Genomic DNA, 16,594 nt, shown 5'->3' on the forward strand with positions numbered 1-16,594 from the left:
GGCACACCCGCCGCCGAACAGGAAACGCGTGTGCATCGACTGCCGAGGCAAAACCTGTCCTCCCATACCAGCAGCGTCCAGGATGCGGACGACATTGCTTCGCTAGCCAACAAGCAAAGCGATATGCGACGTCTGGTTAATATCTGGACAGGAAGGAGACAATTTAGCTCTGAAATTTAGCGTTAAGGATCAGGTGTTATGGTATTCAATGAAAACAGGGAACAGACAGTGGCAATACAGGGCCAGGCAATACCTCGGGTAAAAGCACATGAATACTTTGGTACATGGATTAACGAAGGCGACAGATATCTGGAAGCACAGGAAAAACAATAACAGCAAATGACAAGAGAAATGCGGCCATACAGAAGCACATAGCGCTATGGGAATATAATATGTACGAGGTGCTCCGGGATATGTGGAGAGGTGCAATGGTTCCAGGACTTACTTCTGGAAATGCGGTTGTTTGCTTTAAATCAGGAGTGGCAACAAAAAGTCAGTGGGACGCCTTGCATCGGGCGCTCACGGGAAAACTATAAATGAAGCTGAGCAGGGAGATATGGGATGGACACGTTTTGAAATGAGGGAAGCTCACAGTAAAATTGATTATGAAGAACGACTGAGGAATATGAAAGAAAGTAAATGGGCTGGGAGAGTGTTGAGGTATCTGTACAGGAAAAACATTGATTCACAGTGGAGGAAAAGAACTAGGAAGCTTACCAGCAAGTATGCGGCCTGCAGGGTGGGCAACACAGCAACAAAGAACGTCAAGCGGAAAGTCAGAGAGGCTGAAATAATCTCATGGGTGGCGGCAATGGAAAAGAAACCTGCCATGAGTAACTACTTAAAAGGAAAAAACCAAAATCGCGAAAGAAACAATTTATGATAACTCAAAAGGAAGCTCATTACTTTTCGAAGAGAGATCGGGATGCCTTCTAACGCGCACCTATAAAGCGAGATATAAGAAGGAAGAGAAGCATGTGCTTGCTGCGGTAAAGCTAGCGAAACGATGGAGCACGTTTTATTTGAATGCGAAGATATCTGTCCAGCGGTCGATTTAAGCATATCTGGCTTCCTTGAAGCGCTTGGGTTCAGGGAGAGCGGGGAAAAGTAAATATGTCAGCAGTAGAGATTAGTAAGAGGCGATTGGAAGATTGATGGAAGTAGGGAAACTACAAACAACGGAGGCGTGCAAAAACAAAGTTCACAATAGGGGTTCAGAAACTTTGGTAATAGAAATTCATCGTAGGTTTTTTCCCTTTTATTTTTTCTTCTTTAACATAGATAGGACATTAGGCAATATAATAACGAGAGCTTAGTAGCGCAACCCATCGCCCCTCTATAAAGGCGACACTCGTCTGTCCGTCCGTACATCCACAGCACCCATGACCTATGGGCGCCCGGTTGGCTCGGGTCCCCCAATCTTCCCCGCAGGACTCACGCGTAACTCTTGGTTTCCTTGCTTGACATAACATCGACGCCGGAAGCTGCTGTCGCAGCTATTCTGCTACGACGGGAGATTGCGCGAGTGCCGGCGCGGCAAGTTGCTCCCTTTACCTCCGTGATTGAAATTAAGCTCCAGTACCGTAAAGGAATGCACTGCGGGCTCTTTGTTTAAGTGCGGACATCCTATATTAATGTGACGTGTTAAAAATAATTTTGACAACTCAGAGGGTCAGGTCAGCGTTTAGTTAGGTTCCAACGCAATTTTACTTGCGGGTATACTGTAATCTGTAGAGATGGAGTAGAGTGTTCGTATCACGAACGTCGGTGTTTTGTGGCATAGTCAAACTAATTTGTTTTTTTTTCTTTGCATTACCGAGGAATTAACGTGAAGTTGGCGAGGTAGCAGAGCTCTTAGCTCGGAGCTGGTCGGCGCCGTAAAGCTTTAAGACTTCCGGTGCACGATCGAAAACCCACATGGTCTCTGGTGAGGATGTTTAATTGCGGTGCATCGACGGAATCGCTTTGACGTCCCTTGGCACAGTTGTGCATCGAATACCGCCTGAAAAGCGCTTTGGATAGCGAGCGCAAGAAGAGCGCAGGAAGGTGCAGAGCAGATCGCCAAGCGTCAGCGCTGGTCCCCCACAAAACGTCCCTCGAGTGTTACCACCAAAAAAGCTTTGTCGACCTGCACCGACGAGTCTCGTTCGAGCACACCATCAGTTGAAAGCCTACAGCTGCGCCACGTTATGTCTCACTCGATGTCCCTGGCCTGGTGTGCGCCACTTGGAAAATGAAACGAGTATACTCACGGGGCTGCTCATCGTGTGTTGTCTTGGTGGGCCTGCCGTCGGGAACGTGCGGGCTGCCGATGAACTTCCTGTCGACATCGAACGACGGGTATCCGGCGCCACTGTGTGTAGTCGACGAAACGTCTTCAACATCTTCGTCGTCGCCGACGCCGTCGCCCGAGGCCTCGAAACCGTCATCATCCGAGTCCCGAGAGTAGCGCCGCGTCGTGTACTGAGCCGGCGAGGACTGCGTCGACGTCACTTCCGGCGCCTCGGTGGGGGGCACGGTGGTGCTGCTCGGATCGCCGCCTCCGAAGAACCAGGCCCGGCGCACTCGCCGCAGAATGGAACTCGCGAACCCCGACAGGCCGGAGTCCTGCACCGCGGGGCGCCGCCGCGATGTCGCCTCGCTTCGCTCACCCGCATCGTCAAAGGTGATGTCGTGGTCCACCTGCAAGCACAGATCAAGCACTCAGTGGCGCTCTTGCACGTTCTGGGGGTTTCAGGTGCCAGAACCGCGATCTGATTACGAGGCACGCCGCAGTTAGTGGGGGACTCCGGACGAGTACAGGAGCATTCTTTTTCTTGCATTGCACCCCCGTCGAGACCGTCGCAGCCGGTATCGAACCCGGATTCAGAGCTATCACGGCGGATGGATTCAGTTGCATGCAGTGCCAGCAGTGAGACAAGTCACACGATTGCGCGTTCCTGGCCTGCTAGTATGAACTGCTGGCAGCAAATTAGGTTAAAAAAATCGCTGCTGCGACGACAACTGCTAAGTTTTTATTACACTCCGAAATGGCGCAGCAAATGTAGGAAGCAGAAAAGAAGTATATAAAGCGTTTTCCTGCACCTTAAAGCCCACATGTACAATATTGGAAGAAAAGGGGTTAACCGAGGGGCCGATATTTATTAATCATATAAGAAACCTACAAACATTGACACCAAGGACAACATAGGGAAATTACTTGCACTTAACCCAATTAAAGAAATTATAAATGAATGGAAATGAAAGTGAATGAATAAACAATTTGCCGCAGGTGGGGCATGATCCCACGTCTTCGCATTCCACGTGCGATGCTCTTTCCATTAATTTATAGTTTCTTCAATTCATTTAGTAAGTACAAGTAATTTCCCCTATGTTGTCCTTGGTGTCAATGTTTGTTGGCTTCTTATGACATGTACAAAATGTCACACACGCAATATACAGCTCACACGAAACGAACAGGAGCAGCGGGGAAATCGTTCCGTAAGAAGTGTATAGCTATCTGTCAAAAAGGAAATATTCATACGGGCTTATGGGCAGAAAAAAAAAAAACAAGCGATGAAATGAAAGAACATGCACCAGCCTGCAAGAGTTGCTACTGTACATGTTTAGTTGGGAAACCGAAGCCTCAGCGACGCGCCAGCATGCGAGCTCTCGATGGGAGAAACGAAGCTCTGCAGTCGTTTCCCTGCTCCGAGGATTACATGCGGGGACACATCCCTGGGGTGGCCGACGCTCGTGGGAATCGAACTGTTGGTGCTTGAGACAATCAGGGACTGGGGCGAATGGCAGAGAGCCAACGTTTTTCCGACCATCGGCATCTTACGGCGGCATCGACTTGACGTTCCACTCAACGGACATCCTGGCGTCAACGGACATAGTTGAAGCACGCGATTAATTTTTTTTTTTGCAGCAAACTCATTCGTATCTTTATAAAAGGAAAATGTGGCATCACCCAGACATAGCTGAGTGCTACAAAGGAAACCCGTACAGGTTCCTCAAAAGAAAAGCCTCGCAGTTGAAGATAAATTCGTCCTGATCCTGGACTCGAAGCCGGGACCACCGCCTTTCCGGGGCAGCCGCTCTACCATCTGAGCTAACTAGGCGGCTAGCTAACCGGCTAGCAGATGGTAGGACGAAGTCGAATTTATGAACAACGTAGCACTTAGCTACGTTTGGGTGGATATGTCTCATTTTCCCTTTATTATTTACTTCTCTCCGCCTTCCGGGTTTCCGCAGAACTATTACGTGAAACTATCTTAATACGTCGCGTTCATTCCCAGCCATATCACCTACAGTGTTGCTTCCTGGGATAACACATAAATGTCACCTCTCGTCTATTAAACACGCACAGAACGAGTCTATTCACCACAGGCACATAATTCTGGGCGCCCTATATTATTCAAGAAGTAATGCGTACAGGTCACAAGTAGCAGACGCCAACGAAATAATGCTTCCACGTATCTCGATAGGCAAACAAAATCTGAACTTCGTACCTGTTATACTCCGTATATTCTCGAATGATTATAACGCTCAACGAAAAGATACATTTGGTACGTATTTGCTGTTGCGTCAGTTAGAGGCAACTGCAGTGCTATGAGAAAGATTGCAAGCAGCGTGCTTCTGGCTACTCCGATTCCCTTATGGGGAGATAATAGGAATGTGTAGCGAACATTAAAAACTATGAAAAGGACACGCTAGCGCACACAGACATACTTGTACGTACAGACAAGACTAAACGTGCGCCCCAACTAGAGTGTTTCGAGATTGCAGCATGATCGGTCGAATTAGTTCGGCTGCCAATTTCGGAACTGTAGCCGGTCAGTGTTCAAGGTATCCATGCATTGGGCAAGAATCCCGAGACTTACTTCGCGAACACCCGTCACTGAAGTCCGATGGTCCACTGTGCACCGCAGCGATTAAGGAAGGTGTTCGGGGAAGCGATCAATCGAACGCCAAAGCCTTTAGGCGCCATTTTTCTAGCTGTATCTCTAATTGGATGCCAAGCCTTAGTACACATGCCTCGAGACTGAACTGTTTTACTTTCGCAATCCCGGCACGTCGAGACATTGATTATTCACTATCGTAAATTTTTTTTGCTGCTATAAAGTATGGCCATAAAATGAAATAATGAAGTTTTACGTGCCAAAACCACTTTATGATTATGAGGTCAGCAGTAGTGGGGGACTCCGGAAGTTTGGACGACCTGGGGTTCTTTAACGTGCCCCAAATCTAAAAGTATGGCCGTGAAAATTGCTTATAATCGTAATCCTAATATTTCAAGACCCAAACATCTTATAACGCAGCAACGCTTGCAACGTTAAAATTTTTAATGCGTAAGCATATTCTTTGGCGAGTACCCCAGAAACATCTGTCAGGCGAAAAATATAATGCAATGTATCCGCACAAAAAATTCGTAATTTGCTAAGACATTTATTTGTCAATAAGTGTAAATGTAGATGATTGGTAGCTTTATAAGGGATAATGAATAATTGGAAACATATGATAGAGAATACACATGATCAGATTTACGCACACCCATAGGTTTGTATAGGGCTCCATAGAAAATGTACGGGGAGCCTATAGCAGGGGTGGGCCGACTTGCTATTTAGGGGTACTCTTACGCATTCTTAACACAACCCCAGCAGAATTTCTGCAGACTCTTTTTTAATGTGTAGCATTAGTTGGCGAGTACCCCAGCAATTTCGGTAGCAAAATCGTGTCTAACGCAAGCCGGGCGACATGTTCCTCACAGGAACAGATAGGGCTTCATAGAGAATACACGGACCTGGGATGGGCCAACTTTAATCTGGGAGTGGGTCAACCTAAACTCGTGGGCGGACCAACCTAAGTTTGGGTGTGGGCTAAAAGGGAAAGGAAAAGCACTGACTAGGCCTAACATAGGGTAAGAAAAGTACGAGCTGAGCCAAAGAATGAATGCTACGCATTAGGAGACAAATCTGAATTATTCTTTTTTCTTTTAGACTTTCTTCGTATATGAAATGCGTTAAGCAGATGCCCAATTGCAACGCAGCCGCACGTATGTAGTAAGGCTTGCCGTAATATGCGGTGCGTGTTGAATGTAGTTATCGTTTCGAAACAAGCATTTCAATCTCTGCGGTTGTCATCCTCCCTGCTCTTGTTACAAGTAAGATGCTTCGCCTCACAAACACCATGTGTGAGGTGAAGCACACACTCGGGAGCTGCGCAATTTAAGCGATTTCTTCGAATGTTTAGAGGACGCGAACACAAACACGAACTCTGCGGGACTGGTCTTTGAAAGATAACCAGGTGTAATGGCGTTTGCCGGGGGGGGGGGGGGGCACTGTACCTATATATTTCCTCCTGCGAGATGAATGCTTTTACAAAAGCCCTGGACTACGCGGTTATACCATTTAGAATAAAGCTGACACTGTTGCGTCTCTTATAGAGTGCTCATTCACTGACATATACTGACAGGTGTTTCTGGATTCACGAATAATCTGGCTGCACACGTTAATAAAGCTGCACCTGCTTTGTCGCGCGTAGCGTATAAGTGACTGCGACGCCGACCAACTGCTCCACGAACCATATACAAAATGGCGCGTTTCGTTAAATCGGCGGGTAGCAAATATCCCTCCAGTGCTTAGTACGCATGTAAATCGCATGTTAAAACATGGTCATATTACGTCACTTCAACGCAACTGCCGTCGTGCAGTGGCTAAAAGGGTCAGGTTGCTCTGAAGCGATGCCCACAATTTGGCACCGCCGGGCCGATCACCTTCACGACGGGCAAGTGCGCGAATGCCGGTGAACGAGCAAAAACGCAAAGAATGATTTGCGAATACGGACGTTGGCTTAAAGCTGAAAAAGTTCAAGCCGCTTCACTTGGCGGCATCTTGTGATGGCCGACGGTCAGAAGGTACCTGCAGGGTGTCTACCAAGTTGACATTTACGAATTCCCTGAGTTTTCCAGGTTTTCCCTGAGCACCTTTGTAAAATTCCCTGAATGAGCCAAAACTGTTTCATGTCAAGACAGGCTGACACCATGTTGCCCGATTATGCAACTCTAGTAAACATGTAGAACAAGAAAATGACTTAATCCAGTTTGAATAGTAAGGAGTAATATCCATTTTATTTAAAAAGAAAACAGAAGGAAGGTGTTAGTAAAATGGACAGCGAGAGAAATGGTAAAACCCTTCAAAATTGCGTCGAAAATTTTCAAATACGAATGAAAAGGAGATGCATACATAAGTAAGTAGTTTTTAATATGAGCTATTTCTATCAATTGATAGCAAGCTCATCTGTATGAGCCCTGAACTTTGTCACAACTAGGGTTCTCTCTCAGCAGCTGGGAAGTCAACCTCAACAGTCCTGACATACTCTCAGCCCTTACACAACATCTCAGTGTTGGGTTCCACTGCTTAAAACAGTTTATTTTGGCTTGCATGAGGGACACCTGTATCTCGGCGTCAGCCAACACTATTTTTTTTAGCTCAAGCTCCTTCAAAAAGGCGGCGGCGCGCTTCCTTTCCCGTTAATTTCTCAGTGCATCGGTCCTTTCTGTTCTCATCGTCCTCCAGCCACGCTTTTACCACATCGATCATTTCAAGCATCTTGGTCAATTGTACAGTCAACGTCCGATTTTTCGGATTCTCTAGGCGCCGCAAGAACATACGAAAATCGGGCAGTCAAAAAATAATGCATGTCTTTAACTGCCCTTAAGGGCTAAAATTGCCACAGGCACGCCCGAAAAAGCTCTTAAGGCCTGCCAGTACACTTACTAGGCATAGCGGCGCTCGTACTGGGACAGGAGATGGGGGTGCACGTGTGTATAATTAAGGAATACATACTGTGTCCCTTGACAATTGCCCCTTCATACACTTGTTATGATTCACCGCCTAACACTACGATAGTGAGGCGAAGCTAACTTTCGGAGACTGGCATTACACAACGCGCTGTGCTCTGCGAGCTTCAAAGCCAATCGTGAGGATTACAAAGGCGGAGTCAGTGCCATTGGTGACCGCGGCGAATTCTTTCAATGAAAAACATGCCACCGCACGGCAAGAAGCTTAATAGCGAACATAAAAGCAGCTAGGCCTAACGTTGCCGCGGTGGTGGTTATGGCTGCCAGCGGATCTGCGTGCGAGAGTGCCGGTTCGAGGCGGCGAGATAATCAAAATGGCGGCGGTGGCAGCTTTGATTAATGCCATTTCAGACCTGCAGTCAGGGAAATATACAATGACTATATGGAGTGCGTGGTGGTGCCGCAAAGCCGTGCAACTTATCGGGCATGTCCGAAAAATCGGGCGTCTGCACAATCGGTCGTTAACTACTCTGGCAATACATCGTGCCGATGACACGGCGTCAATGTTGATTCGTTGCGATTCCTCTGTTACTGGAGCCAGTATTAACACGACTTTCGTTCCCTTTCACAAAAGTTACGACTAATTTTCCCTGATAGAAGCACAAATTCCCCGAGTTTTCCCTGAATTTTTCCAGAGTTCAAATTCCCTGAGAATTCCCGGTTTTCCCGGATGGTAGACACCCTGACCTGTATATAATTACTATCAGCATTAAATGGAGATACAAGAAATTCAAACCAGCAAACAATTAGCGACCAGTGCAATAACGCCGAAAGGAAGCAAACAGGCTGAAAAACGAGTGCACAATAGCGGCTTCTTTCATTTAGGCAAATGGCTGTTGCGTCGAAGGTCAGATGAACTACATAAATTTAAATTTTAGGGTACGAGTAATTCGAGACTACATTCAAATACGGGATGAGTACCTTCTCGCAGGACGTCGGTGGCATGCGGCGGTGGCACTGCGGGCTGCTAGCCGGCTCGGGCAACGCGCAAGTCTAACACAAACTCCAGTAAGCTGGCGCCGTCGTCGACTGCATAACATCGCTGAACGTAACCGTATGGGCAGTTGTGTAAATATAAGGCGTGTAGAATGCTGCCTTCCACACAAGGGAGGCTGGAAAGCGCGAAAGGTATGAAACGAGAAGAGCCGTATTACGCGAGTGTCGCGTATCGGATTGCGCAAACGGCTGCTTGCAACATTAAAGCACTTTCTCTCATCGCATCGCGGGGTCGAAGGTGAGGTCTCGTACTACCGAGCGCTTGGCAGCCATCTATTACGGACGCATGGCGAAAGAAGGCCGTCGGAAGAGCGCCGAGCTTCGACAGCATTCATTCACAAACCCTGATCTTTCGGAGCATTAAGGTCGCGGCAGCCCGCCATTTAAGAAAATAAAGCAGAATGGCACCACGAGTTCGCGATCAATTAGGTTCGCGTCGTTGTGTGAGCGCCCGGCTTTTTTGGTTGCTCAAAGTCGAGTTCGGCGCTCGGTTGTTTACAAAAGGCTTTCAGCCGCGTTCAAAGATCGCTTGCTCCCATTTTGGATGAGATAGCTTTGAAAGCTAATCGTGCGTGCCGCGATGCAGTCACGCTACACGCCGAAAGCGCTGCGCGAGGGCGCCAGCTTGCGTGGACCACGTGTGCCGAGGTTGACGCACGAGTTCAAAAGACTGGCCGTGTTTGATCATTTCGAGGGTTTAGCCGGGACACGAAAAAAGCCTCATTGCGCACACGTTGCGCCCCCGACTGCAGCTTGGTGCGGCGATCTACAAGGGTTATCGCTTGCGAGCAAAGGCTTCAATGCTCGAAACAATTCGCAATTCCACAACACCCCTAGCGGGGAACTACCTCCCCAAAAAACCCATAGTGCAGTCATTAACTAATGCAAGTTATGGGCAAAGTAAGCGTTACATGCTCGTTTTAGTAAACTAATATGCATTTGAGATGCTCCAGGTAGCTTGGAAGGGCTTTTGGCGTTGATTGGTGAGCAGGCAACAGAAATTACGAATTGGAACCGCACTCTATTCATGCCTCAGACTACTGCTGCACGGAAAGCGCTGGATATCATTACCTGGTATACTCGTAGTTGCTGGCCTAGAGTGGTGATCATTGTTGCTGTCAGCTAAAGACCACGAAGGCGCAGTCCACAAGCTCCCCGTGTGTTGCTGATCAGTCAGGTGCTCAGCAAACAGAATGGCGGCAATGTTCCGGCCCCAAAATGTCCGCGCGTAGCGAGTGCACCCAAGCCAGCGCCGCGTAGGTGCGTCTGCTAAGGTTGCACATTGAGCCATTATCGATGCGCAAACGTCGCGTGGTTCATCGAGCATCTGTAGCAGCGAAACTGCGCGTAAACTCGCATTGCCATCGGCTGCGACGCCACGTCACGACCGCGTCTCGATGGAGTTCCCACTGGCAGCGACGGCGAAACACGAGCGCAGAGCGGGCGAAAGGGAGCACCTGCTGCCGTGGTAAGGTGCCACGTGAGAGTATCTCGTCGCGCAGGACGTAGGTGGCCCGCGGCGGTGTCGGCGCAGGCTGCTGCTTAGTTGCTCGGGAAGCACGCGCCGCTACGGCACATTATTCGCAGCGCAAAACTCGAAGGACCGCGTTCAATTGGACAGTTCTCGCGTTCACAACTCATAAGTGCTTAGGTGTCCTCGTAGTTGTGCGTGGGTAATGTCTCTGGAAACGTCGGTCCCTGGGTTCGGTCGTGACCCGCAAGAAGGGCACCGAGAGCAACACACGGCCGAGGTTGATCTTCCTTCAGTGAAGCCAGGCCAGCTTTGACGGCTATACGTAACGAGCACCAGCGCTCGGACGGACAGTAGAGCTCGCACGCCAGCTGACGACAGGCGCTCTGAAAGTTTAATCACACCGACAAATGAGCGATGAACTTGACTAATGCCGTCGCTGCTCTTGACTTGCGGCCAGCTGAAGAACAGAATTACATAATCGTCCCGACGGCAGCTACAAAAATCGCTAACCAGAACGGAATTGTTCCGTTGCCTCTCAGAACCGAGCGTAACGAAGATCGCGCCGCTCTCTGCCGCTTGCAGGAGAGCAGCGTTCCTCCTTTCGCGAGCTCCGGGAGTGCTTCCAGGCCGCCCGTGCTGGCCACAGGCGAAGCGAGAAACGCGCAACACGGGAAAGTGGGGACGCGGAAAACGATCGGAGCCACGAAGGGAGGCGCCCGGCATGGCGGCCCGTCGGTGTGGAGGCTCGTCGCGACGGAGCGAGCAGGCTGCAAAGAACAGAGAGGCCACGGTGTGCCGGGCCCAGCGGCTGCAGGCGCGGAACCCATTTCGGCAGCGGGAGTCTCGTTTCGTCGGCAGCGCCTTCCGCTCGAAGGAGCGGAGCCAAACCGAGGGGAAACATTCAGACCGCCCGCTACAGACAGCAGCGAGCGCGGAGAGACTTGTTGCCGTCGAGCAGGGCTCTACAGTCATGGCGCTTGTAAAGCTGCGCGCGAACCCCACGCGAAGTGATGGCACAGCTTCGAATGCGTACGCGACGAACCTTCGCGCCACCTGCGGCTATGCACGTGCACCTGCAATGCGGCTGTTCTCCATGGGTCTTCCCTAGGCTTATAGCCGGCAGTAGGACACGCACATAATATATAGACTTTCGAGCTTGAATGCATAAAAAGACAAGAGGAATAGTGCATTTTACGGCAACTTCGCTTACTTCAAAACCGGGACTAATTTAAAAATTTCTTCCAAGTGGATGTGTTTGTGAAGTCACTCCAATTCGTGTATTGCAGTATGTGCCCTATAGTAATTAACGATAGTAAAATTTTGTTAGTCACTGATGCGCAATAAGTAAGTAAGTAACGTATAAATGTGTAAGTATGTAAGTAAGTAACGTATACATGTTCGAGTATTGCATTTTATAAGTAGATTTGCGCTAAATACCACAGGAAATGTTTAAAAATTATGTTAACGTTAAAAGTTAACGTGTGTGCGTATATTACATACATACATATACATATATGAAAGAGAGAAGAAAGTTATGACAACGTTAGCGGCCCACGTTTTCTCTTTCTCGCTTTCTTTAGCTTCACTAGCATTTTGCGTTCATGGCCTTTTCTATAATTTTAGAGGAAAAAGCTATGTTCGCCTCGTTTCTTGGATCTATGTACTTGTGGGGTAATTTAAGTGCATCTTAAGATGTTCCGTTGTGTCCCCTACCGTCATATAGCAGAGACAAGTCATTCACAGTTTTTTTCTCCGGTAGCATACAATCTAGAAGGCCTATGTATGGCTACGCTATCTATATTAGAAGAATGAACTCACGGGAACAGATAGGTTGCGCGACTCGTTCCCAGAGAGTCGGAACAGAGAAAGTGGCTGAAGACGCCTGTATTAAAAATTTGCACAGATAAATTGGGCGAGGTTGTAATGTTTCGACAATCAAAGAACAAACACGGACCAAAAGAAAAAAAACGGGACTCGTACGCCCACCGAAAAGTCTGCGTTCGCTAGGGAGCGCAGGAAGCTGAGTGAATACGCAAAAGCGCACACATTCCAACCGGCCGTCAGCAGTACTATAATAAGTACCATAATGTATCGGTCGGCAGAGCGGGAGAATACAGTGAATAAGTTCAACTTGAAAGGCAAGGCACTTTGCCACATATGACCTGTACGTGATTTTCGAAACTAAGTGCGGATACTTTCTTTGATAAGATGGGAGTGCTTTGCTAATGCGGTTGCTTCCGTTTTCCCATTACAACATGCAAACTCAACGCAAACTAAAACGTCAATTTTAGTTACGACACCCTTTGTACTTTCACAAATACTGACGTCCTCCATGAACACGGACAGTGATGATGCATAGCTTTCATATTTTTTTATTGCGGAGGAAGACACGGAATGCTCAGAGGCAAAGCTACCTCATGCTATCACGCTGCCGTAGTCAAACCTCGGTACAATTGACTAGCAGCGCTGGGCAATGTGCTTTATTAGAGATACGAAAGGCAGGAAGTGCTTTATTAGAGATTTTAGCTTTTGCATCGGTCTGTACAAAACTAAATATTACGCCATAATTTGGCGGCTAGCGTTCTTTGATCAGTGGTGGTCATTCAACATTGTGATGTATGGACAGGGCGCCAAGGAGAATGTGGAAAATTCATATGATCGACGAGGGACACCATTTATTCAAGACCAGCTGAATGAAAACGATGCCGTCTGGCACCCTTCTCCCGCCTTTGCGCGCATCGCAAGCTGGTGTATAGATCCTATAGAGGCCTTCATGATTCGCTATACTTTAGAAAAGTGAACTGCTGGGCTAGCTGATACGACACAATAAACGACTTTTGCGCCAAAACAACGCGCACGAATAATGAGACAACACAAGCGTTCGTGTTGTCTTCTTTGTGTTCGTGCGTGGTTTTGGCGAAAAACTCGTTTATGATGTTTTTCTTGCGATTCGCACTCGCGTGCACATTTAAAGTGGATTGAAGAGTTGGCAAGGTCGTCAGTTCGCAAAATGCTAACATTGTTCGTGCTGTTATGTAAGCATAGCTACAGAAGTGAATTCTTGCGTTGGCTGTCGACTCACCGACCTTTGAGAAAAGAATGTGTGGCATTCGCTTATTTTGACGGCTGCGAAGGCCAGCTCGGCTTTGTTCTACCGATATTCGTTCTTTTATCTGCGTGTAACGGGAGTTACACGAACGGAAAATGACGTAACAAAGAATAAGAAAACGATGTCTAACCGGCGCGCATTTGCTTTGTGCGCCTTGTTCCTTCCACGCCAAGAAGTATTCAGACAGCCAAGGAAAGGGGAGGGGGTGCACAGTCGAGGACTACACAGAAATTAGGTGGTGTGATTAGCTTAGAAAATTTCCAAGCACAGATTGCAATGAGCTAACGCACGACAGATAATTGGAGATCACTAGGAGCGGTCTTCGTGCTGCAGAAGGCGTGATTATGAGCACAGCGCAGACGACGGGACACGAGATACAAACAAGACGTGTGCACAGCGTCCCCTTGTTTATGAATGATTACTATTCGTAGACGAGACTGAAGGCTTTGAGTGGCGGCAGCTGTTCATTGTTGCAGGGCCAACGAAAAATTGATGCGCAAATTTAAAAGCACTGAGGAAAATTGACTCGCTATTCGGGCCCTGCGGAAGTGGATGTCCAGCGAATCTGCTGAAAACACCGCAGTTGCTGTGGTGGGTGTGCAATGCTTTGTTGCTTTAGAGTAATGGTACCAATGGCAGTAATCCTCACAGGACACCGCCGCTAGTCGCATTGCCGTTTCCTTTTTCGTTTGCCTCTCCTCGTATTAGCGAATACTTAGGGCTCCCGAGGAGCAGCGTTAACTACCCATAACGGTGCTGCAACAACAATGAAATCAATTGCTAGGCTGGTTTTTTCATATACGAAAGGCTAGTGACTTCACTCCCCACTTCGCAAGCTGCCGTCGCCGCGGCAGCAACAGTCATTTGCTGGAAAACGCATGCAGGGAGCGCGACGTGTTTCGCATCAGGAGTACCGTATGATCAATCATGTGGTTCGGATGCTTGTTTTGACCGCGTTCTTTATTGAAACGACTGCTGTTCTGTATGTTGTATGCGCGATTCCAAAGTATGTCTGCACTTCTTGCTTCTCTTTGCCGAGTGCTTGAAGCCTGCTTCATCTCCATCACGGGTAGGCTCGGTATTCCACAACCTCTGGGATCGGCCCACATTTCTGCACACGGACGACGCCGCGATAAATGCCGGCCAATGAGCGGCTAACAGCTTCGCTGTCAAAAGTTTGAAGACAACAAGTATTGCTTGGCACGTTGCACACAGTGTTTGCCATGTCGAGCGAAAGGCAACAAAGCCAGCTTCTAATTCTCATGGCAAATGGTAAGGAATGTTAGAGGCAGGTTACCGCAAGTAGAGCCACCTGACTGCACAGTAAATCGCATCATTACTGTTACCGTACTGAACGGGTGCATGACAGTCAACGCCGAGAATCCTGGTACTATTTGCGTCAGTGAACACGAAGACAAGTCGGCCTGCCCGAAACGAGCGGGTTAAATGAACAAAGCCAGACGGTGCGCGCAGGAGCGGAAGAAGGGAAAAAACGCCCTGCGTGCCGAGAACGGCGCCGGAGGAGGGAGTGACGCGCGCGTCGATCGGTTGCCATGGGCGCGTGAATTATTCAGAGGCGGCCGCCGACGACGCACACCCGAAAGAGCGATCGGCAAAGAAACGACGCACGTCGAGTCGAGCGCGCGCACGAGGCGGACACAACCGAGAAGCGGGCCTGCCCACGAACATCATTAGCTCGGCATGGCTACGCGTCCAAGCAAACGCGCTTCGGTGCGAAGAGAGGCCGTAGCTGTGTGCAGCTGCCTTGCTGCGACGGCGTCTCAGATCGTTCGCCATCGCGGGCCGCCCGAGATGTCTGTGCAGGGCCCTTGGCACCAACAACGAGCGGCGCTCAAGCTGAAAGCTACGCTTCGCTCGCGCTGGTTTCTATAAGCTGCATTGTTGCTTAATGCGGTGAAGAGCAAAATTAAAAGGGGGAAATTAAACGCTCTAATTTATCCTAGGGTAAATTTGTGCAAATTTACACAACCGACAGTGAGGTAAAAAAAGAAATGCCGATGACCGCATAGTGACACTAGCGCCTTCATAGTCAGTTGAGGGTAGGGCACGTGGTTCCATGCGTGGTGCATTTGTGTGAACCCGAAGATACAACCTTTGACTGACAGATTGTCCCTCCGTCCTGATAAAAGCCAAATGTATTGTTTGGAACAAGTTCGTAACCACAGAACATGTTTTCATGGATTGTTGGGACATGACGTTGCATAAGAGATAATGCAAACCCTGAAATAATTTGCCACCAGACAACGGTACATTAAATTCGGCGTCGCATATATATCAACAGGTGTGCGCATCCAAATCTACACTTGGTTCTCGACCTTAGCTGTAGTTGGAACAGAATGCAAATGCGGCAGGCCAATATTAATGCAAGTTGAGCGCGAAAATATTGCGAGGATGGCCTACCCTCCATGATGTTCCCATAGGCGAGACTGTACGCTCAGAACGGGTGCTATTGATAGCGTGCACGCATAAAGAAATGCTAACTTGATCTCACTGGTAATATACGGATAACGCAGTTTTGAACAATTCCACTTCTAACGGAGGTCTGTCGATGGAGCTTCCCACAGCATCACAAGGGGACATTAGAGGCGCTGTGGCGAAATTGGAAACTGGCAACGAAGCGGAAAAAAATGAGCCATTCCACTCTGAAGGTTGACGACTAGCGAAGCTGTTTAGCACACGACACACAGGTGACAGAGAATATGGAACAAAGGTATACGAACACATTGTCTTGATCGGTGGTCATCTTAGCTAAAGGTACGCACGCATAAACATACATTGGACACACACACAGCATTACGAGAGGGATGAGCCATTGCATTTTTGCTTGCTTAGGGTGTACATGAGCCATTGCTGATGCTGATAGTTTTTGTTGACGCTGAACAACAATACACGGAAGCCTAGCCATAAACAGCTCCACTGTAAAAAATACCCTCGGTCCACAGGCAGCACGCTGGGTGTTGTCCCGACAAAGGTTTAACGGACTACCTTATTCGTGCAGCTTGTAGGTATATATCTGCGTACTTCACAGCGCAGATTTGCTAAGTTGGTCAACGAATGACAGGCGTTCTGACCAGGATTATGGCGTCGCTCCTTTGCATTCGTGGCGCGGAGAAATTGCGATGGCAACTTCCAGGAGGGCCACGGCACGGGT

The 16,594-nt window shown here is 48.5% G+C and overlaps 1 protein-coding gene across 27 annotated transcripts in view; it reads right to left on the reverse strand.

Moving 5' to 3' along the window:
* The window catches only part of trol (terribly reduced optic lobes), a 623,238-nt gene that overhangs the window by 391,340 nt on the left and 215,304 nt on the right, over positions 1-16,594 (reverse strand). For all 27 annotated transcript variants that reach the window (XM_075684186.1, XM_075684204.1, XM_075684193.1 and 24 more), the window contains exon 2: positions 2,253-2,682. In XM_075684186.1, coding sequence (XP_075540301.1) covers positions 2,253-2,682 — 430 coding nt within the window. The remainder of the gene's footprint in view (positions 1-2,252; positions 2,683-16,594) is intronic.

This window comes from Dermacentor variabilis, chromosome 3, assembly GCF_050947875.1.
Source record: "Dermacentor variabilis isolate Ectoservices chromosome 3, ASM5094787v1, whole genome shotgun sequence".
Taxonomy (NCBI): domain Eukaryota; kingdom Metazoa; phylum Arthropoda; class Arachnida; order Ixodida; family Ixodidae; genus Dermacentor; species Dermacentor variabilis.